Raw genomic sequence first — 22,500 nt, 5'->3', positions numbered from 1 at the left:
AGATTTTTTTTTTCCTAAACTGAAAAAAAAGGCGAAGATAAAAACAATCAATTTTTTTTCAATACATACGAAATTAACTAGATAAATAAATAAATAAAAAATAAATAAACAAATAAAAACAATACAAGCTTTTAATTTTTTTTCAATACATACAAAAATTAACTAGATAAATAAAAATAAGTAAATAAATAATAAAACAAATAGATGCTTTTATATGGAGCTGTTTTTTTCCCGAGATTGAGGAAAAAAATAAAAAAAATTTTCAATACACAAAAATTAAACAAAAAAAATGTAAAATAATAAAATAAATAAATAAAAAAAACAATACATACTTTTTTATGGATTTTTTTTCCTGTTTGAAGAAAAAGAAAAAAAATAGTAATCACATTTAAAAAAATAAAATAAAATAAAAAATAAATACAACACGCAATTTTTCACGTATAAATTCAGAATATTAATCCAACTGAACCTAAACTGACCTGACCTGACCTACTATCACGATGACCTGACCTACAACACCACAAATCTCTCAAAAATATAAAAATATCCAATAAACACGAAAAATGACCCCAAATGTCTCAAAAACAATTATTTCAAGATACTAACCTGACCTTACTTGAGGTGACCTAATTTGACCCTTCCTGACCTTGACCTGACACTGACCTCACACTGGAAGCCGGAAAAAGCAATAATAATGATAAAATGTCCACTAAACACACAAAAAAAGACAAAAATGACCAAAAATACACGGTTATTTCAAGACACAAACCTGACCTTACTTGAGCTCACCTAATCTGACCCTTTCTGACCTTGACCTGACACTGGAAGCCGGAAGAAATGCAAAATGTAAAAAAAATGTCCAATAAACACGAAAAAAATGACAAAAATTAACAAAAAATGCAATATTTCTTCAAGATACAAACCTGACCTTATGTGAACTGGCCTAATTTGATCCGTTCTGACCTTAATCTCACACTGAAAACCGGAAGAAATGCAAAAAGTAATAAAAATGTCCAATAAACACGAAAAAAATACAAAAAATTACCAAAAAAATACACTATTTCCTCAAGATACTAGTCTGGCCTTACTGGACCTGACCTAATTTGATCCTTTCTGACCTTAACTTCATACTGGAAGCCGGAAGAAATGCAAAAAATAATGAAAATCTCCAATAACCACAAAAAATGGCAAAAATGACCAAAAATATACAGTTACTTCAAGATTCAAGCCTGACCTTACTTGAGTTGACCTAATTTGACCATTGCTGACCTTGGCCTCACACTGGAAGCCGGAAGAAATGCAAAAATAGTAAAAATGTCCATTAAACACAAAAAAAACGACAAAAATTACCCCAAAACACAAGATTACTTCAAGATACAAGTCTGACCTTACTTGAGCTGACCTAATTTGACCCCTTTCTGACCTTGACCTCGCACTGGAAGCCGGTGAAAAAAAATAATGTTCAATAAACACAAAAATCCCAAAAATGACCCAAAATACACTATTTCTTCAAGATACAAGCTTGACCTTACTTGAGTTGACCTAATTTGACCCTTTCTGACCTTGACCTCACACTGGAAGCCGGAAGAAAATGCGAAAAGTAATAAAAATGTTCAATAACCACGAAAAAAAAATGACAAAAATGACCCAAAATACACTATTTCTTCAAGATAAAAGCCTGACCTTACTTGAGCTGACCTAATTCGATCTTTTCTGACCTTAACCTCACACTGGAAACCGGAATAAATGCAAAATGTAATAAAAATTTCCAATAAACACGAAAAAATTACAAAAATTACCAAGAAAATACACTATTTCTTCAAGATACTAGTCTGACCTTACTTGACCTGACCTAATTTGATCCTTTCTGACCTTGACCTGAAACTGAAAGCCGGGTTTAAAAATAATAATAATGTTCAATAAACACAAAAATTACAAAAATACACGGTTATTTCAAGACACAAACCAGACCTTACTTAAGCTCACATAATTTGATCTTTTCGACCTTAACCTCACACTGGAAGCCGGAAAAAATGCAAAAAATAATGAAAATGTCCAATAACCACGAAAACAAATGACAAATTATCAAAAAATACACGATTTCTTCAAGATACAAGCCTGACCTTACTTGAGCTCACAGAATTCGATCCTTTCTGACCTTAACCTCACACTAGAAGCCGGAAGAAATGCAAAAATAGTAAAAATGTCCACTAAACACAAAAAAACGACAAAAATTACCAAAAAACACAAGATTACTTCAAGAAACAAACCTGACCTTACTTGAGCTGACCTAATTTGACTCTTTCTGACCTTGACCTGACACTGGAAATCGGAAAAAAGGAAAATAAAAAATCGAATTAAAAAAAAAAAAAATAAATAAAATAATTCACAAGACGCAAAATTTTACACGTATGGTTTTCAAATAGTGACCTGACCTTGAACTGACCTCACTCCACCTCTTCTGACCTTAACCACATCACAAAACACGTCAATAAACACAAATTAATGCAAAAAATGACAAAATCAACGAAAAAACACACAAAGACACAAATCATTCTTGTATTGATCATGTCTTGTGGCTCAACCTGACCTCACATGACCTTTCCTGACCTTGACCTTCCCTGACGAGCCGGGAAGAGCCAATTGGTCAACAAATCCCGGTGAAATCAATAACTAAAATAGCAGAAACGAGAAAAGAACACGATTTAAACAGGAAAAAAACATATATGACATTTTGACCTTGAATGGAGCAGATACAGTGGATTCAAGGTCATTAGGGTCAAGATAAGGTCACGAGGTCAAAATACTCACCTTCCAGGGTAGAATTACTGGATGGGGAGAGGTCAGGCTGCCCCATGAGAAGAGCACTCCTCCCTCCTCGCCGTCAGGTTGCACACTGGCTGTCCCTTGCTGCCGGGAACCACCTGACTAGGATCTCGTACTGCAAGGAGCCCAAGTTATCGTACCGCATTATCTATCTCTCTCTCTCTCTCTCTCTCTCTCTCTCTCTCTCTCTCTCTGTTATTCTTCACGGTTCTATTATTACTATTATTATTTTTTTTTTTTATATAAATGGTGCTGTTGAATTATTGTGTTTATGATAGTTATTAAAATGGATGCTGTTTTACTATTTATCTTTATAATTTGTTTCTTGTATATTATTCTTCACGGTTCTATTTTTATTTTTCTGTTATTTATTTTTGTGTTATTAATGGTGTTCTTGAATCATTGTGTTTAGGAAAGTTATTAAAATGGACGCTGTTAACTATTTATCTTTCAGTTATTATGTATTTTCTGAAAGGACTGGGGGTTTTTTCATTATCAATTTAAGATTTCTGCAATATTTGGTAGTGTTTCTTCAAGTTATGGAGAAGTTATTTACTTTCAAGATTAGATTAAATATCGTACATCGAGAAACCGTACTTAGAATTGATCGACTTCCTGCATTTTCTTCACCCCTTTCAAAAATACATCAATCTATATTTTCTCCTTGTCTGTTATGAATTAAAGTTATATTCTGCAGTAATTCTTGACGTAATGATGGCGATAGTTACTTCACCTCGCCTGAATCAATTGAAATATGCAACAATAAGATTTTAAACTGTTGCAAATCAGGTGTATCTAAATCTATTGTTCTTGTCCGCATTTTGACAACATTTTCTTCACACCTTTCAAAAATCCATCATTCTATATTTCTTCCTGTCTGTTATGAATTAAAGTTGTATTTTGCATTAATTCTTGAAGTTATAAAAGCGACAGTTACTTCACCTTGCCTGAATCAATTAAAATATGCAATAATAAGGTTTTAATTGACTCTAAATTTCCTTCAGACCTTTGAAAAATACACCAATCAATATATTTCCTTGCCTTTTATGGAATTTAGTCATATTTTGCATTAATTCTTGAAGTAATGAAGGACGATCTTACTTTACCTCGTTTGAATCAATTGAAATAATCTAAAAGTGAAGATTTAAATAGTCGCATATCATGTACCTCATCTATAGTGTAGTAATCATGGCACTGGTTATTATTATTCATACTGTCACTATCTCTCTCTCATACTGTCACTATCTCACTCATACTGTCACTATCTCTTCATACTGTCATTATCTCCCTCATACTGTCACTATCTCTTCATACTGTCACTATCTCTCATACTGTTCACTATCTCATACTGTCACTATCTCATACTGTCACTATCTCCTCATACTGTCACTATCTCCTCATACTGTCACTATCTCTTCATACTGTTCACTATCTCATACTGTCACTATCTCCTCATACTGTCACTATCTCATACTGTCACTATCTCCTCATACTGTCACTATCTCTTCATACTGTTCACTATCTCTTACTGTCACTATCTCCTCATACTGTCACTATCTCTTCATACTGTCACTATCTCCTCATACTGTCACTATCTCATACTGTCACTATCTCCTCATACTGTCACTATCTCTTCATACTGTCACTATCTCCTCATACTGTCACTATCTCATACTGTCACTATCTCCTCATACTGTCACTATCTCTTCATACTGTCACTATCTCCTCATACTGTCACTATCTCATACTGTCACTATCTCATACTGTCACTATCTCTTCATACTGTCACTATCTCCTCATACTGTCACTATCTCATACTGTCACTATCTCTTCATACTGTCACTATCTCCTCATACTGTCACTATCTCCTCATACTGTCACTATCTCCTCATACTGTCACTATCTCCCTCATACTGTCACTATCTCCTCATACTGTCACTATCTCGCTCATACTGTCACTATCTCTTCATACTGTCACTATCTCATACTGTTCACTATCTCATACTGTCACTATCTCTTCATACTGTCACTATCTCTCTCATACTGTCACTATCTCGCTCATACTGTCACTATCTCTTCCTCGCATCGCACCAACCAATCACCAGTCAGTCCATTACTAAGCGCCATGATTAGGTCAATAAAAAGGACAACTATAGGGAAATTGATCAATAAAAGGCGAAAAATAATCAAAAAGTCCGCTTAACACAGAACAATAGATGAATAAAAAGAAAAATGTCCACTTAACGCAAATAATAGATCAATAAAGGTAAAAATGTCCATTAAACACACAAAATATATAAATAAAAATTAAAATGTCCAGCAAATATAAAAAAATAGATGAATAAAAATTAAAATGTCCACTAAACACACAAAATAGATGAATAAAAAGAAAAATGTCCACTAAACAAAAAATATAGATAAATGAAAAAGAAAAATATAGAGATGAGATTTCGATAACAATTTAAGCGAAGTTATATAAAAAAAAAATAAGATCTAAAATTAAAAAGAACCATAAAGAGATCAAATAAAAAGGAAAAAATATATACATAATAAAAATGAGATTTCTATAATACAATTTAAGCAAAGTTATAGATTCTAAATGAAATCTGAAAGTAAGAGAATCACAAATATTTAAATAAAAGAATAAATATATTAAAGATAAGATTTCTATAACAATTTAAGCGAAGTTACGTGTTAAAATGAATATAAGATCTGAAATGAAGAGAACCGATTAACACAGTAGCGAGTAATTGAAATGTTGCTTATCATCTAAAAAATAACGAAATAGAAGAGAAATAATGACACAGACTAACATTTCATAAATGTCTTTGTTTTAGTGTTTAGTTAGGAAAATTCATATCACAACACACACACACACACTATGTTCTTAAGTTATAAATAAGAGCCAAACCAGGATATAGAATGAAAAAAGAACTAAAAAATAACTAAACAGAACGAAAACAATGATACAGATTAGCTGACTTAAGTTTTACCGTTTTAGCGAATCATTCATGTTACAACAAACACACACACACACTACTACTACTACTACTACTACTACACATACACAAACGATACTATAATAACTTCTAAATAAGACAAACCATGAAATATAGAAAAAAAATAGGCTTTACATTGATAATTAATAATAGAAGCAATAACAACATACTATACACGACGTCTATCAAGGAAAAAAAAAAAACAAGCACTTCGTAAATTAAACCATTAAATCGTGAAAATATTATGAAAAACACGATAAAAACCAAACTTTTCGCCATTATTCAATACAGTAGTGGGATTAATTGAATGCGATAGAGATAAAGTCAATTTGTAGAGAAATGTTAATTAATGTTATCTTTTTTAGCAAATTAAACCATTAAATCATGAAATACAATGAAAAACACGATAAAAACAAACTTTTCGCCATTATTCAATACAGTAATGGGGATTAACTGAATGCGATAAAGTCAATTTGTAGAAAATGTTAATTAATGTTATCTTTACCAAATTAAACCATTAAATCATGGAATATAAGAAAAACACGATAAGAAAACAAACTTTCTCTCATAATTCAATACAGTAGTGGGGATTAACTGAATGCGATGAAGAGATAGGAACTGGAGGTAGAGAAATATTAATTAACGTTATCTTTTGGCAAACTAACCCATCAAACCACAAAATACAATGAAAAACACGATAAGAAAACAAACTTTCCCTCATAATTCAATACAGTAATGGGGAGTCAATTGAATATGAGTAAGAGAAAGTCAATTTAGAGACATGTTAACGTCATCTTACGCCAGGCAGCGACGCACACCGAGGCGCTATTGATCTGTGACGCCCAAAGCACACCCCTAAACTTCTCTATTTTTATGCTTCTGCACGCTTAATTGGACTCGGATATATGCTATTTTCCATCTTGCCTCGCGCCCCTGTCATTACCCTCGCCTCTCAGGGCACGTTGGGCCATGCCAAGGGTAGGGTAAGGGAAATAAAGGGTAAAATAAAGAGGGATATGACACACAATCATGCCGTCAGCCTAGGTCAGCTGAATGTCATCTGGCTAAATAGGATTTTTTTTTTTTCGATTTTATTTCCCAGACGTTTTCTTATTTATTGATTATTTTTGTTAATCTAATTTATATTCTGCTTTTTTTTGTAGTTATCTATATATATTTTTTTGTTTATTAGTTTTTAGGGAATTTTCTGGGTTTATATATTTTTTTCAAGTTCATCGTACATTTCAAAGATTATCGTACTTCAGTCTATTACAATTATTAAATGGAGGCCAATCTACAATAAACTCTGATATGGTAACTAATTTTCTGGTTTAATATTGAGCAGTTATATATATACTTACGTGTGCATTGACCACCACCACCACCACCACTACTACTACTACTATTCTGCAGTTTCTCGCAATAATTAAAGTTAAAAATACTCTTTCCGCTTCTGTTTGTCTTTGAATATTTCAGTAGCAGATTGACTCTCGCTCTCACTTTCTCTCTTTTCAGGGAACGAGAGAGAGAGAGAGAGAGAGAGAGAGAGAGAGAGAGAGAGAGAGAGAGAGAGAGAGAGAGAGAGAGAGCTGGTTCCTTTCCAGTTGGCTCTCATCCATTTCTTGGAAACAGTAAATCGATTAAAAGAAAAAAAATTAAAGAAACAAATACACGAATAATAAAAATAATAATAATAGAGAGAGAGAGAGAGAGAGAGAGAGAGAGAGAGAGAGAGAGAGAGAGAGAGAGAGAGAGAGAGAGAGAGAGAGAGAGATGGACAACAACAACCCTCTAATAAGTACAGATCCTTTATTGGAAAAAATAGTTATATCATCAGTAATTGCTTCATATCTCGTTACATACTGATAGTTGGCTTGTGACCTCACCTGTGCACTAACGCTAACAATGAATATCAAAACAACATTATTTACAAGGGCACTCTCTCCTTAGACATCAACAAACATCAAAAAGTTTCTATGAGATTTGAGCCTCCTTTCCTGTACTTAAAAGGGTGGCTGGCTTGCGACCATCACCACTACTACCACTACAATCTTTAGTTAAACACTACTATGATATACTGCCCAACACACACACACACACACACACACACACACACACACACACATTCTACTCTCAAGAACCACTAAAATACAGTAAAATAGTTTTGTTGTATTGAGAATATTAACTTTAGTACTGGGACACATTTTTTACCTTGAGATTTGTGTACCATTAGACCATTTTATTGACATTAGGAATGGTCTATGGACGGCAGAAGATTAATGGCCACAGTCTTCACTATTTTAACACCTTCAGTACTGGGACACACTTTTACCTTGAGATTTGTGTACCATTAGACCATTTTATTGACATTAGGAATGGTCTATGGACGGCAGAAGATTAATGGCCAAAGTCTTCACTATTTTAACCCCTTCAGTACTGGGACACATTTTTACCTTGAGATTTGTGTACCATTAAACCATTTTATTGACATTAGCAAGGGTCTATGGAGGTCACAAGATTAATGTCCACAGTCTTCACTCTTTTAATCCCCCACATGTGTTTCTGAAGCTGTAGAAAATCACCAAAGAGTCACCAGAAGAAATAGGGGAATGTGTCATGCTACTGAAGGTGTTAAAATTTGTGGGGAAGCTGCAGTGTTCAAAGATAAGTATGAAGATTATGCTTTTTACTAAGAATATTAACTCCTTCAGTAGCATGACGTGTTTCCATATTCATTGTGGTGACTATTTGGTGATTTTCTACAGCTTCACCAACTCACGTGAGGAATTAAATGTGAAGACTGTGGCCATTAATCTTCATCCCTCCATTGACCCTAACTAATGGAAATAAAATGATCTAATGGTACACAAATCTCAAGGTAAAAATGTGTCCCAGTACTGAAGGGATTAAAATAGTGAAGACAGTGGCCATTAATCTTCATCCCTCCATAGACTCTAAATAATGCAAATAAAATGGTCTAATGGTACAGAAAACTCAAGGTAAAAATGCATCCCAGCACTGAAGAGGTTAAAATAGTGAAAATTATAGCATAGTACACAGAATACTGGAATGTGTGAAGGTTAATGTAATATCTTAAGAATATTGGAATGTGTTAGGATCTTGATCAAGTGGAAAATTGAGTTAGAGCTTGTAAGATTGCAAAATGTGGGAAGTGGCGCCTCATTTTATACATAGCAAGGTGAGTGAGACTGGTGGAAATTGAGTTAGAGCTTGTAAGACTGCAAAATGTGTGTGTAGCGCCTCCTGTTATACTGAGATAAGCGACACTCTGGTGGAAATTGAGTCACAGCATTTAAATATGTAGCGAGATAAGCGATACTGGTGGAATATTGAGTTAGAGCTTGTAAGACTGCAAAATGTGTGTTATACTGAGATAAGTGACACTCTGGTGGAAATTGAGTCACAGCCTGTAAATATGTAGCGAGATAAGCTACACTGGTGGAAAATTGAGTTAGAGCTTCTAATATTGCAGTGTGTGTGTGTGTGTGTGTGTGTGTGTGTGTGTGTGTGTGTGTGTGTGTGTGTGTGTGTGTGTGTGTGTGTGTGTGTGTGTGTGTGTGTGTGTGTGTGTGTGTGTGTGTGTGTGTGTGTGTGTGTGGGGGGCGCCTCCTGTTATATATAGTGAGGTAAGCGACACTTGAGCGGAAACCAAGTCACAGCGTGTAAATATGTTACCCCATTGTCCTTGAATTTAAGGTAACTCTTCACCAAATCTTTAAGGGAACAAGCATTTGAAGTCGTCCCCCCCTTGTTAGTTCTTTTTTTAATCTTGTTGCCTTTGCTTGGCTTCACTCTTGCATAAAAAAATATAAATAAATCAATATAAATCAGGGCAGTTCCAGCTCTCCCATAAACCACCTGATATTCTGAAACTCCAAAACATAAATTGACAAAACAGGAATGTAATAGAATAACTCAACACTTCTTCACAACCAGAGTGCATAGTAAGGGTCTGTATCCTGAGACACTTTGCCCTCTCACCGTCACTGCTTTCCAAAGGCTCCAGTTAAGATCCTCGTGTTTTTAAGAGTGCTTTTATGGTTCTGGTGATCGAGTGGCAAGATTTCTAGGTTATCAAAAGGAGAAATTGTCTTGATAACCCGGCTAGTTGTCTCTGTGGCCTTGGAAAAACTGACGTAGTGAGAGGGGAAGGCATTTCTGAATATGAGCTCCAGATATCAAAGAAAAAAATTAATAAATAAATAAAATAAAATAAATAAATAAATAAATGAAAAAAATAGCCTTGAGAATGGACTATACATCGTTAAATAAGCTGTATATTTTGAATAAGGTTTTCATAATTCTTTGCTAATTTCTGGAATGTAGCGAACTGAAAAGCTGGATGGAATAAAGTGAGAATCTAGTATGGATGAATTAAAAAGACAAACTATTAATAAATAAAAGAAAAAATATATAAATTGAGTCAGTTCCTTTAATATACAAATGAAAAAAAGGAAAAGAAAAGAAAAGAAATAAAACAGAATGAATAAAATAAATAAATAAAAACAATGAGAATGTTTGCCTCTGATGTAAACAAACGAACTGAGATGTTGGTTCTGTTTGGAAATTTTTTTTAAGCATCTTTGGTGTTTTAAAATGTACATAATGTATTTCTTTTTTTCTATATATATATACACAACCACTTATCTTATCACCGTACTCTTTATCACACACACACACACACACACACACATAAACACTTCTAAATCTCTCTATAAATTCTTCCTTAAATTTTCAACAATGTGCAAAATTGTTAAGTTATAATAAATCTTTCGAAAAATATTGTCTCCCTTTTTAAATTGATTCTACTTTGACATAAAACACACACACACACACACACACACACACACTCAAAGCCTTACAAAATATCTTTCTAAATCTCATTAACCCTGAAAATTGTATAAAACCTTTGCAAAAATAGTAATTATGTTTTATTTGTGTTTGTTTGTGCTTTCAATCACTCATGTCTGGACGGAAGGCAGGACGGATCGATGAAATGTACCACAACCGTCACACACACACACACACACACACACACACACACACACACACACACACACACACACACTTTCCATAAACCTCAAAAAAATGTCCTTAAAATTATAACTTCTATTTTTTTTTTCAACTATTTCTCTAACTTAATCTGGAGAAAATTGCACAAACACACACACACACACACACACACACACACACACACACACACACACACACACACACACTGTTACGCTTAGCAGGGAAGCAAGTGAGCAGCAGCAGCAGCAGCAAGCAGGGCAGTCAGCAGGGCGAGGCAGGGCACAGCTGACATGGCCCCAGCTGTGCAGTCCACCTCATAACGGGCATTTAAGAACTCTAGCCCTGTTATGAAGAGAAAGAGAACTGATGATGATGATTATTATGATGATGATGATGATGATGATGATGATGATGATGATGATGGTGGTGGTGGTGGTGGTGGAAGAGGAAAAGAAAATGATGATGAGGACGACAAAAAGGAGTAAAAATGGAGGAGGAAAGAAAAAAAATGATAATAATGATGATGAAAGAGGAAAACTAATGATGATGATTGTCTAGGAAGATTTATTAATATATATTTACTAATATTATTAATGTTTCTCTCTCTCTCTCTCTCTCTGTAAAAAGAGCGAGAAAAAGTTAAATACATGAATAAAAGTGATTTCTTCCTTGTACTCTCTCTCTCTCTCTCTCTCACCAAGATAAGGATGGTAGTGCTGTTCCTCAAGGGGGAGGGGCACCAGCTGCTGTGTGGCGTCCTGCAGAACACAAACACAGCACATTACCCAACATGCAACACCACAAACACAACACACAGGAGGCTGATTAGGAAGGAAGATTGGAAGAAGGAAGATTAGGTAAAGGAAGACTAGAAAAAGGAAGATTAAGTTGAAGAAATGCAATCAAGGAGAAATAAATAAATAAATAATAGAAAAAAAAATAATTAAATAAAATCCCACTTCACTTTAGAAGGAAACAAGAATATTAACCCCTTCAGTAGAGTGACCTGTTTCCCTATTCATTGTGGTGACTATTTGGTGACTTTCTACAGCTTCACAAACTCATGTGGGGGATTAAAATGGTGAAGACTGGGGCCATTAATCTTCTGACCTCCACAGACCCTTACTAATGTCAATAAAATGGTCTAATTATAGCCAAACTTTCTTAAAATCCCTTAAAACATGTCAAACTGTCTTAAAAATGCCCAAAAAATTTGCCAAACTGTCTTAAAATGCTAAACTGTCTCAAAATGTCCTTATAACACACCTAACTGTCTAAAAAATGCACTAAAAAACATGCCAGTCTAAATATGCCCTAAAAGGATGACAAACTAATTTAAAATGGCCCAAAAGCATGCCAAACTATCTTAAAATGACCTAAAACATGTCAACCTATCTTAAAATGCCTAAAAAATATGCTAAACTGTCTTAAAATACCATAAAACATTTCAAACTATCTTACAATGCCCTAAAAACATGCCAAACTGATTTAAAATACCCTAAAAACATGCCAAACTGTCTCAAAATGCCCTCAATTACAAGAGTGTGTGTGTGTGTGTGCGTGTGCGTGTGTGTGTGTGTGTGTGTGTGCGTGCGTGTGCGTACTTGCCTGGAAGATCAAATCAGAGTAAGGTTCCTGGGAGCCAAACATGTTGAAACTGTCAAAAGAAAATGGGATTACGATTAAGTTACATTCATTATTTTATTATTAGTATTAAACTCACTCTCTCTTATTTCACTTTTTTACCTCTTTCCCCTCTCTCTCTCTCTCTCTGTCACACTCCTTTAATATCCTCCCTCTCCCTCCCTCTCACATTTTTTTCCCCTCCCTCCCTTTCCACTCAATCTCTCTCTCTCTCTCTCTCCCCATTCAAAATTTTCCATTACTCTTTCCCCCAAATTTCTTCCTCCTCTCCCACTAACCTTTGCCTCCCTCTCCCTCTCACTCTCACTTACTTCCACTCATCCTCCGAGTCTCTGCCAAAGTGCTGCTGTGCGTAGAGCAAGAGATTGGTGTAAGCTTGGACCTCTGTGGTGTTGTAGTCGTCCCCACCGCGCGTCACCACTGCGTTTGACCTCACACTACCCAGATTACAGCTCTCGTAGTCTGTCACAGGGGCTCGGGTACCTGTTTGGATGGTGTTTGGATTATTGTAGTGTTTGGATGGTGTTTGTGGGTGTTTTCAGGGTGTTTTGGGGGCATTTTGGGATGTTTTGGATGTTATGGGGGTGTTTTGGGGTGTTTTGGTGGTGTTTGGGGTGTTTTGGTGGTGTATTGGGGTGTTTTGGTGGTGTTTCGGGGTGTTTTTAGGGCGTTTAGGTGGTTTTTGGGTGTTTAAGTGTGTATTGGTGGTGTTTTGGGATGTTTTGGTGGTGTTTGGGGTGTGTTTGTTGGTAATGTTTTTTTACTCTCTCTCTCTCTCTCACAAAAGCTGATTATGATAGTTGTTTTTGTACTCTCTCTCTCTCTCTCTCTCTCTCACAAAAGCTGATTATGATAGTTGTTTTTGTACTCTCTCTCTCTCTCTTTAATTTTTTTATTTATACAATTCTTTACATTTAAACATTGGACATTTTACAGGTTAAAGGTGCATTGTGAGTACAACCTATCTTTAAACCTAACCCAAACTACTATAAATTATACTTAAGAGTTATGTATTACAGACTAAATAAAATTACAAATAAAATAACCATGCGTTCACATACACTTTAAACTTTTGCACCCCACACTCGGCAACACTTAGGTCGTCCGGACACATGTTCCCCACTAGGAAGGTGTTCCATAAGCTCTCGCTCTCTCTCTCTCTCTCTCTCTCTCTCTCTCACCATCACGGCAAACAAGTTGGTAATCTGCAGTGAGCTGGTTCCGAGCCCACCATTCCCTCCGCCTGCCATCCACATTCTCCTTCACTGTGGTATGCTTCACAAACGCGATGTCCCCTCCGCCCTCCACCAGGCACCGGAACGCCCCTGTGGATAGGCGAAGTGGGTAAGGAGTGTGGATTAATGCAGGTGGATAAAATAAGTGCATTTCAGTGGATAGGTGGGCAGATAAGTGTTTTTTTTTTGTGGTTTTTGTGGATATGTGGATTGGAAAAAGATGTGGATTAATACAGGTGGATAGGATAAGTGCATTTCAGTGGATAGATGGATAGATCAGTGTACCCGTGGATAAGTGGGTATATAAGAGTGATTTTTGTGGAGTGAAAAAGGATGTGGATTAAGACAGGTGGATAGAATAAGTGCATTTCAGTGGATAGGTGGATAAGCAAGTGTTATAATGGATAGGTGGGTAGATAAGTGATTTTTGTGGATATATGGAGTGAAAAAAGTATGTGGATTAAGACAGATGGATAGAATAAGTTTGTTTCAGTGGATAGGTGGATAAGTAAGTGTTATAATGGATAGGTAGATAGATAAGAGTGATTTTTGTGGATATATGGAGTGAAAAAGGATGTGGATTAAGACAGGTGGATAGAATAAGTTTGTTTCAGTGGATAGATGGATAGAATAAATGGTTTTAGTGGATAAATTAAGTGGAAGGGGGTGTTTTGATAAAGATGGATAAAAAGTGCATTTCCAGTGGATAGATGGAGTGGAAAAGGATGTGGATTAATAGAAATGGATAAAATGTGTGTTTTAGTGGATAATTTTGAGTGGAAGGGGTTTTTTTATTGAGATGAATTAACAGGTATCCCTCCGCCCTCCACCACACACCGGAACGCTCATGTGGATAGGTGGAGTAGGAAAACGATGTTGATTCATATAGATGGATAGAATAAGCGCATTTCAGTGGATAGATTTGAGTGGACAAGATGTGGATTAGTATAGTGGATGAATATGTCTTGCAAGGGATAGATGGATAGAGAAGTGGTGTTTAGTGGAAAGGTAAGTGGTTTGTGTGGATATGTGGAGTGGAAAGGGGAAAAAAACAATTAAGAAAAAAATACAGTAAAGAAAATTGCAATCAAAACACACTAAGAAATATGGAAACCTTGCATTTATGACAATTATGCAACAAAAAATGGGAAAAAAATAAAATAATAATATAATAAAATAAATAAATGCAAAACGCAATAAAACCACCACAAAAAAAAAAAACACCAGTAAACCCACATTAAGGCTCAAGATTACATAAAAAACACAAAAACACCATTCAGAACACTCAAACACCACCAAAACACCACAAAACACACAAAAACTACCAGTGAATCCATAATAAGGTTCGCTGTGGTCTCTGGCGCAGTAACCCAATCCAGAGCCCCTGCAGAGGTGACACAGGTTCAGGTGAGTGGTGCCGTGCCTGTAGTAAGTGCTAAGGGCTCCGGGGACACAAGCTTTCTGGAAGTACTCGGAGGCAGCACGGACTGAGTTGCATTGGTACTGGCGGATCAAGTCGTTGTTGATCAGGTAAGCCATCGGAATCACCCAGCCGCCCCCATGCATGACCCCAGGGTGACATGTCATACGGCCTGAGGGGAATGACGGAGAAGGGGTGTTAGTGGTTTCTGAAAGGTGCCCCACAACTAGGTAAATATACACACATACAGACACACACACACAAAAAGAAACACATAAGGAAGTTGGAGAGACTACAAAAAATGGCAACAAGAATGGTTCCAGAATTTGAAGGGATGACATATGAGAAGAGACTAAAGGCTATGGATCTACCAACCCTGGAACAAAGAAGAGAGAGAGGGGCTCTGATACAAGTTTATAAATTGATCAACAGAATGGACCAAGTGGATAATGAGAAACTAATCCTGAGAGAAGAATATGACATTCGAAGCACAAGATCACATAGTATAAAACTAAGGAAGGGAAGATGTCAGAGATGTTAAAAAATATGGTTTCCCACAAAGATGTGTTGAGACTTGGAACAGTTTGAGTGATGAAATGGTGTCAGCAACTAGAGTGCATAGCTTTAAAGAATAACTGGATAAGTGTAGATATGGAGACAGGGCCACACGAGCATAAAGCCCAGGCCCTGTAAAACTACAACTAGGTAAATACACACACACACCAAAACACTCAAAACACACAAATCACACCTCAAAACACAACCAAACCACCACAAAACACACCCAAAATTCCCCCAAAAAAAAAAAAAACACACACACCTCTGAGATACAAAACATCAGTGTCAGGGTCGTCCTCCTTTGACACAGCCACTACATAGTATTCCAGGGAGTCCAGGTTGTACTGTTCAGCCAGGATGGGGACCAGATCGTAGTTCAAGCCAGCACTGTAGATGTCGCCTGCCTCAAACACTGATATGTCTGCCTCACTGTTGACAAAGAAGAAGCAGGATTGTCTAAGTTTGTCTGTCTCTCTCTTATGTAGGTAAATATTCTCTCTCTCTCTCTCTGTCAAATACATACACATTTTCTCTCTCTTTCTCACTTTTGGGAAAATGAAGAAAGTTATCTCTCTCTCTCGTGTAGATAAATATTCTCTTTCTTTTTTTCTCTCTCTCTGTCATACACACACTTTTTCTCTCTCTCTGCCTCACTGTTAGGGAAAGGAAGGCTGTCTCTCTTACACATGTTTAGGTAGTTATTTTGTCTCTCTCTCTCTCTCTCATTCTGTCAAATACACACACATCCACAAATATAATTTCTCTCTCTCTGCCTCACTGTGTTGGAAAATGACTCTCTCTCTCTCTCTCACCCACCCCTTCTTGATGGCCGCCATGCAGTCGAAGTTACTCTCTCCCCTCAAACACTCCATCTCTGGCCTCAGGTCTTGGGCATGGAGGGCAGTCTGGCAAAGAAGACATGGGTGAGGCTAAGATGGGTGTGGGTGGGAGGGAAAGACAGGTGTGGGTGGGAAGGAAGAGACAGGTGTGGGTGATGGGGGATACAACTGTCCTTTATATAACTACTTTTGTGAATAAATTAAGTGTTTTTTGTTGTTTACATTTTGCGAATAAATTAAGCATTTTTGTCGTTTTTTTACATTTTGCAAATAAATTAAGTGTTTTTGTTGTTCCTTTTTACATTCATTAGTTTCATGCAATTTTGAAATAACATTAAGTAAAAACCATAGTCATTTTTTTTCAAATTACACGAACGATCAAGAAAAACACTACATCAGGATGCTTCGCTGGTGTGGCTAATCTTGGGAATCACAGTATTAGTGGCACAGGCAATCTTCTTAATAGTGGTGGGTATATTAGGGCCCACATCACCACCCAAGTGTATCTACCTAGAATCTTGGTGACATGTAGCTAACTTCAAACCACTCCACAAATGGCAAAATATCAAGGTGGTAAGTGGTGGAATTTGAACCTACGTGTGGACGTGTGCCTGATCCCCACCCCACCACCACCACCACCACTTTATCCAATATGCCACCACCTCCTTAAAGATAGATAGATGAGAGACAACTGGCGGTAGATGGAAAATAGATGATAGACAAACAAGGCTAGAAAAAATAGAGACAAAAAAATGATAGACGAGAGACAAACAAAGCTACAAAAAAGACAAAAAAATTGAGACGAGAGACAAACAAGGCTAGAAAAAACAGACAGCAAATGATAGACGAAAAACAAACGCTACAAAAAATAGACAACAAATGATACACAAACGACAAACACTACAAAAAATAACGACACCCAACAAACGATAGACGAGACACAAACTCACCTTCATCTGCAGACACTTGCCATACTCGATCATGGAAGTGACGCACATCTTCATCCTCTTGACGGGGCAGGAGCGGATGGTGTTGATGTGGTTCACGATGTCGGTGGTGAGGTATTTCTTGAAACTCTGCTGACTCACTGACAACTCCACCAGTGTCTCGGTGTCGTCCTGAGGGAGGGAGGGAGAGAGAGGATAGTGGTGGTGGTGACAGTGAGTGAGTGAGTGAGTGAGTGAGTGAGTGACAGACAGACAGACAGACAGACAGACAGAGAGAGAGAGAGAGAGAGAGAGAGAGAGAGAGAGAGAGAGAGAGAGAGAGAGAGAGAGAGAGAGAGAGAGAGAGAGAGAGAGAGAGAGAGAATGGTTAAAGAGTGATGGAAAGAAAGACAGTGGTTGTGGTGGTGTTTTCTCTTTCTCTCTCTTTCTCTACAATACATACACACTCATATTCTCACACAAATTTTCTCTTTCTCTCTCACAGACAGACAGACTCACTCACTCACTCTCTCTCTCTCTCTCTCTCTCTCAAATACACACACACATTTTCTCTCTTTCTCTCATACACACATCTTCTCTCTTTCTCAAACAAAATTCTCTCTCTCTCTCTTTCAAATACCTAACCTAACCCCAAAACACCTTAAAAATCACACCAAACACCCAAAACACCCTTAAAAACACAAAATGCACACCCACACCACCTTTGAAAATTTTGAAAAATACCAAAACCCCCTTAGCCAAACCAAACACCCCTGCTCCCCAGAAAAAAAAAATAAAATAAAATAAAATAAATAAATAAATGAAAATAATAAAATAAATCAATAAATAATAATATAAACCTAACCTGACAATCTAATCAGTAAATAGAAAATAAAATAAAATAAAATAATACATGAAATAGATACAAGAAACAAGCCTAACCCAACTTAACCTAACCCACTTACCGAGAGGAGCAGGTCATGAATTTGTCCATATTTCGGTGACGACTCAAACAGCTGAAATCTATCCGGGAATTCCTCGTCCTTGGAGCCAAACAAGCTCACAATGTCCTGGAGAAAAAAGGTTGTTAATTAGTCGTTAGTTTGATGTTAAATAGTTGTTAATTAGCTGTGTTTTCTATTACACCTCCTATGTGTCGTTTTGTCCTTCTCTCCATATTTCTCTCTCTCTCTCTCTCTCTCTCTTCTCTTTATTCTTCTTTCTCTCTTTCTTTTTTTTTCTCTCTCTCTCTATTTACGCACTATATCTTACTCTTTGTCTGTCTATCTCTATCTCTCTCTCTCTATCTATATCTACATGTCATTATCTCTCTCTCTGTGTCTGTCTATCTCTATTTCTCAATCACTATCTATTTCTCTTTCTCTCTCTCTCTCTCTCTCTCTCTCTCTCTGTATATATGTATGTGTCACTATCTCTCTCTCTCTTTCTCTGTGTCTATCTATCTTTATCTCTCAATCTCTCTCTCTCTGTCTAACCATCTCTTTCTATCTCTCTTTCCATCCCTACCACTGTCTGTTTATCTCTCTCTCTCTCTCTCTCTCCTCCCGTCACCTTCATGAACTCCTGCAGAAGGCGCCGCTGGTCCTTGGTCTTGGCTGAGGTGGTGACGATGGCATTGGAAGGCACCACCCCCCAGTTACACCGCTCATAATCCCTCACCGGTGCCCGGCTGCCGTCCACACACACCAGCTCAAAGTCCTCCTCTCTGTGTGAAGTGCAATAGTGAACAAATTGCTCTAAAAAACACTCTTGAAATGCACTATACATGCTAAGAAATGGCCTAAAAACACACTGAAAACATGCACACACACACACACACACATACGCGCGCACACACCTAACAGAGCCGAGCCTAGCCTAACTTAAACAGACTATCTTAAAAACACAAAATATACCAAACAAATGTCCTAAAAAATGCTATACACCCCCAAAACACCAAACACACCCCAAAAACAGCCTCAAAACACAGAAAACACCCCTAAAACACACAAATTAGCAGTAACAACACCAAACACACTCTAAAAAAACACCCCAAAAACAGCCTCAAAATAAAGAAAACATCCCCAAAACACACAAACCACCAGTAAAAACACCCCAAAAAAAACACAAGACACTAAAACACATAGCATACCCAAACATACCCCCACAGCAATCTCCAAAACATCCACAAAACCCTAAAAATACCTGCAACAGCCCCAAAACACCCAAAACACCACCAAAAGAAACCAAAACACTCCACAACACCCCAAAACACCCAAAAACCCAAAACACCCAAATATACTCAACACCTCAAAACACCCCCCAAAAAACACCACAAATACACAAATATACTCCACAACACTTCAAAACACCACAAACGTACTTGTACATTCCCTCACTGCGGTTCAGGAAGCGTTCAATGGTGGCGTGCTTGACAAATGCAATATGTCCGTTGTTCAGGAGACACCGGATAGCGCCCAGGTGACCAGCGTACTTGTCCTGGTTGGTGCAGTGCTGGCCGGGGAGGTCACTGCCACATGCACTGCACAGAACATGGCTGTTGTCACCTGTGGGGAAGAGACAGTGGTACATAACGGGTGATGGAAAAGAGGGATAGAAAATTAGTGATTATTGAAACAGTGAAAGGAAAATTGGTGTTATTGGTGATTGAAACAGTGAAAATTGCCAAATAATGGTAAAATAATGGTAAAAAGAGGATTGTTGGGAGAACACAGTGAAAAGGCAGGAAGATTGATGTTATTGCTATTGAAACTGAAAAACTGTCAAATAATTGTAAAATAATGGTAAAAAAGAGGATTGCTGGGAGAGAAAAGTGAAAAGGCAGGAAAATTAGTGTTATTGCTGATTGAAAAAGTGGAAAATTGGCAAATTATAGAAAAAAATGGTGAAAAAGGATTGCTGGGAGATGAAAAAACAGTGAAAAGGCAGGAAAATGTGAAAAACAATGAAAAGGGAGAAAAATTGTGTTGCTGCTTATCAAAACAGTGAAAAGACAGGAAAATTGTATTGTCGCTTACAAGAAAAAATAAATAAATGACAAGAATGATAAAACAAAGAAATGTCAATAACTTAAACGCAACACAAGAAACGAAACAAGTCACTGCAACTCAAACACCAAATAAAGAAAAAATAAATAAATAAATAAATAAAATAAAATAAAATGAAAAGAAAATAATAAATAAATAAATAAAATTACCAAGTGAGAATATTGACAACCTCCAAAAACTTTTAAAATGTCAAAAAAAATGTCCCTGAAAAATGTCCACAAAGAAAATGTCCCTGAAAAATTTCCACTAAGAAAATGTTCCTGAAAAATGTCCACAAAGAAAATGTCCCTGAAAATTTTCCACAAAGAAAATGTCCCTGAAAAATGTCCACAAAGAAAATGTCCCTGAAAAATTTCCACAAAGAAAATGTCCCTGAAAAATGTCCACTAAGAATGTCCCAGAAAAATGTCCACAAAAGATGTCTGAAAAATGTCCACAGAAAAAAAAGGTCCTGAAAAATGTCCTAAAAACATCCCTGAAAAATGTCCCCAAAGAAAAGTCCAAAAAATATCGCTGAAAAATGTCCTCAAAGAAAATATCCCTGAAAAATGTCAAAAAAATATCCCTGAAAAATGTCCACAAAGAAAATGTCCCTGAAAATTTTCCACAAAAAATGTCCAAAAATATCCCTGAAAAATATTTACAAAGAAAATGTCCCTGAAAAATGTCCACTAAAATCCCTGAAAAATGTCCACAAAAAATGTCCAAAAAATATCCCTGAAAAATGTCCACAAAGAAAATGTCCCTGAATAATGTCCACCAAAAATATCCCTGAAAAATGTCCACAAAGAAAATGTCCCTGAAAAATGTCCACCAAAAAATACCCCTGAAAAATGTCCACAAAGAAAATGTCCCTGAAAAATGTCTCAAAAATGTCCACAGAAAAAAAACCATGTCCCTGAAAAATGTCCACAAAAATGTAAAATCCTGAAAAATGTCCCTGAAAATGTCCGCTAAAAAATGTCCACAAAGAAAATGTCACTAAAAAATGTCTCAAAAATGTCCACAGAAAAAAAAAACGTCCCTGAAAAATGTCCACAGAAAAAAGTCCCTGAAAATGTCCCTGTAAAATGCCCAAATACTAAAAAAAAAAAAAGAAAAATACAAAAAATACAATTACCAAGTGGATTATATTTGTCGGTGAGAACATTGACGGCACAACCTGCACTGAAGAATTCCGAGGCAGACTTGATGTGGTTGTTGCAGTCCATCACCTTCATGGCACCTGAGTGGATCAACTGTGGTGGAAGAAGAAGAAGAAGCAGAAGAAGAAGAAAAGGAAGAGGAAGAGGAAGAAGAAGAAGAAGAAGAAGAAGAAGAAGAAGAAGAAGAAGAAGAAGAAGAAGAAGAAGAAGAAGAAGAAGAAGAAGAAGAAGAAGAAGAAGAAGAAGAAGAAGAAGAAGAAGAAGAAGAAGAAGAAGAAGAAGAAGAAGAAGAAGAAGAAGAAGAAGAAGAAGAAGAAGAAGAAGAAGAAGAAGAAGAAGAAGAAGAAGAAGAAGAAGAAGAAGAAGAAGAAGAAGAAGAAGAAGAAGAAGAAGAAGAAGAAGAAGAAGAAGAAGAAGAAGAAGAAGAAGAAGAAGAAGAAGAAGAAGAAGAAGAAGAAGAAGAAGAAGAAGAAGAAGAAGAAGAAGAAGAAGAAGAAGAAGAAGAAGAAGAAGAAGAAGAAGAAGAAGCAGAAGAAGCAGAAGCAAAGGAAGAGGAAGAGGGATTAGCACTTATATAAATTGAATGTTTGCTAAATTATTCTCTATTTCCAACACCCACCCACCAATACAGCCCCCTCAGCCCCACACAGCACTCCAGCCCTCACCCAGCCCCATAACCCCCAATCCAGCCCCACCTAGCACCTCAAACTCCCATTTAGCCCCATCAGCCCCACAGCCCATCCAGACCATTTATCCCACAACCTCACTCAGTCCCATACAGCTCTCCAGCCCACCCCAGCCCCATG

The 22,500-nt window shown here is 36.7% G+C and overlaps 2 protein-coding genes across 2 annotated transcripts in view; both read right to left on the bottom strand.

Moving 5' to 3' along the window:
- Positions 1–2,953, bottom strand: part of LOC123517037 (constitutive coactivator of peroxisome proliferator-activated receptor gamma-like) — a 33,696-nt gene extending 30,743 nt beyond the window's left edge. The window contains 1 exon segment of the mRNA XM_045276892.1: positions 2,812–2,953. The gene's annotated coding sequence lies outside the window, so the exon portion shown is untranslated.
- A 5,418-nt stretch (positions 2,954–8,371) lies between these two features.
- LOC123516958 (melanotransferrin-like) overlaps positions 8,372–22,500 on the bottom strand; it is a 16,595-nt gene continuing 2,466 nt past the window's right edge. The window contains 13 exon segments of the mRNA XM_045276788.1: positions 8,372–11,201; positions 11,557–11,617; positions 12,468–12,516; positions 12,815–12,986; positions 13,685–13,828; positions 15,064–15,330; positions 15,979–16,145; positions 16,533–16,621; positions 17,506–17,673; positions 18,447–18,551; positions 19,054–19,207; positions 19,865–20,048; positions 21,670–21,787. Of these exon segments, the coding sequence (XP_045132723.1) occupies positions 11,074–11,201; positions 11,557–11,617; positions 12,468–12,516; positions 12,815–12,986; positions 13,685–13,828; positions 15,064–15,330; positions 15,979–16,145; positions 16,533–16,621; positions 17,506–17,673; positions 18,447–18,551; positions 19,054–19,207; positions 19,865–20,048; positions 21,670–21,787 (1,806 nt within the window). The 3' untranslated portion in view covers positions 8,372–11,073.

Source organism: Portunus trituberculatus, chromosome 1 (genome assembly GCF_017591435.1).
Source record: "Portunus trituberculatus isolate SZX2019 chromosome 1, ASM1759143v1, whole genome shotgun sequence".
NCBI lineage: Eukaryota > Metazoa > Arthropoda > Malacostraca > Decapoda > Portunidae > Portunus > Portunus trituberculatus.
The sequence above is the reverse complement of the archived record's forward strand: the minus strand, read 5'-3'. Positions and strand labels throughout refer to the sequence as shown.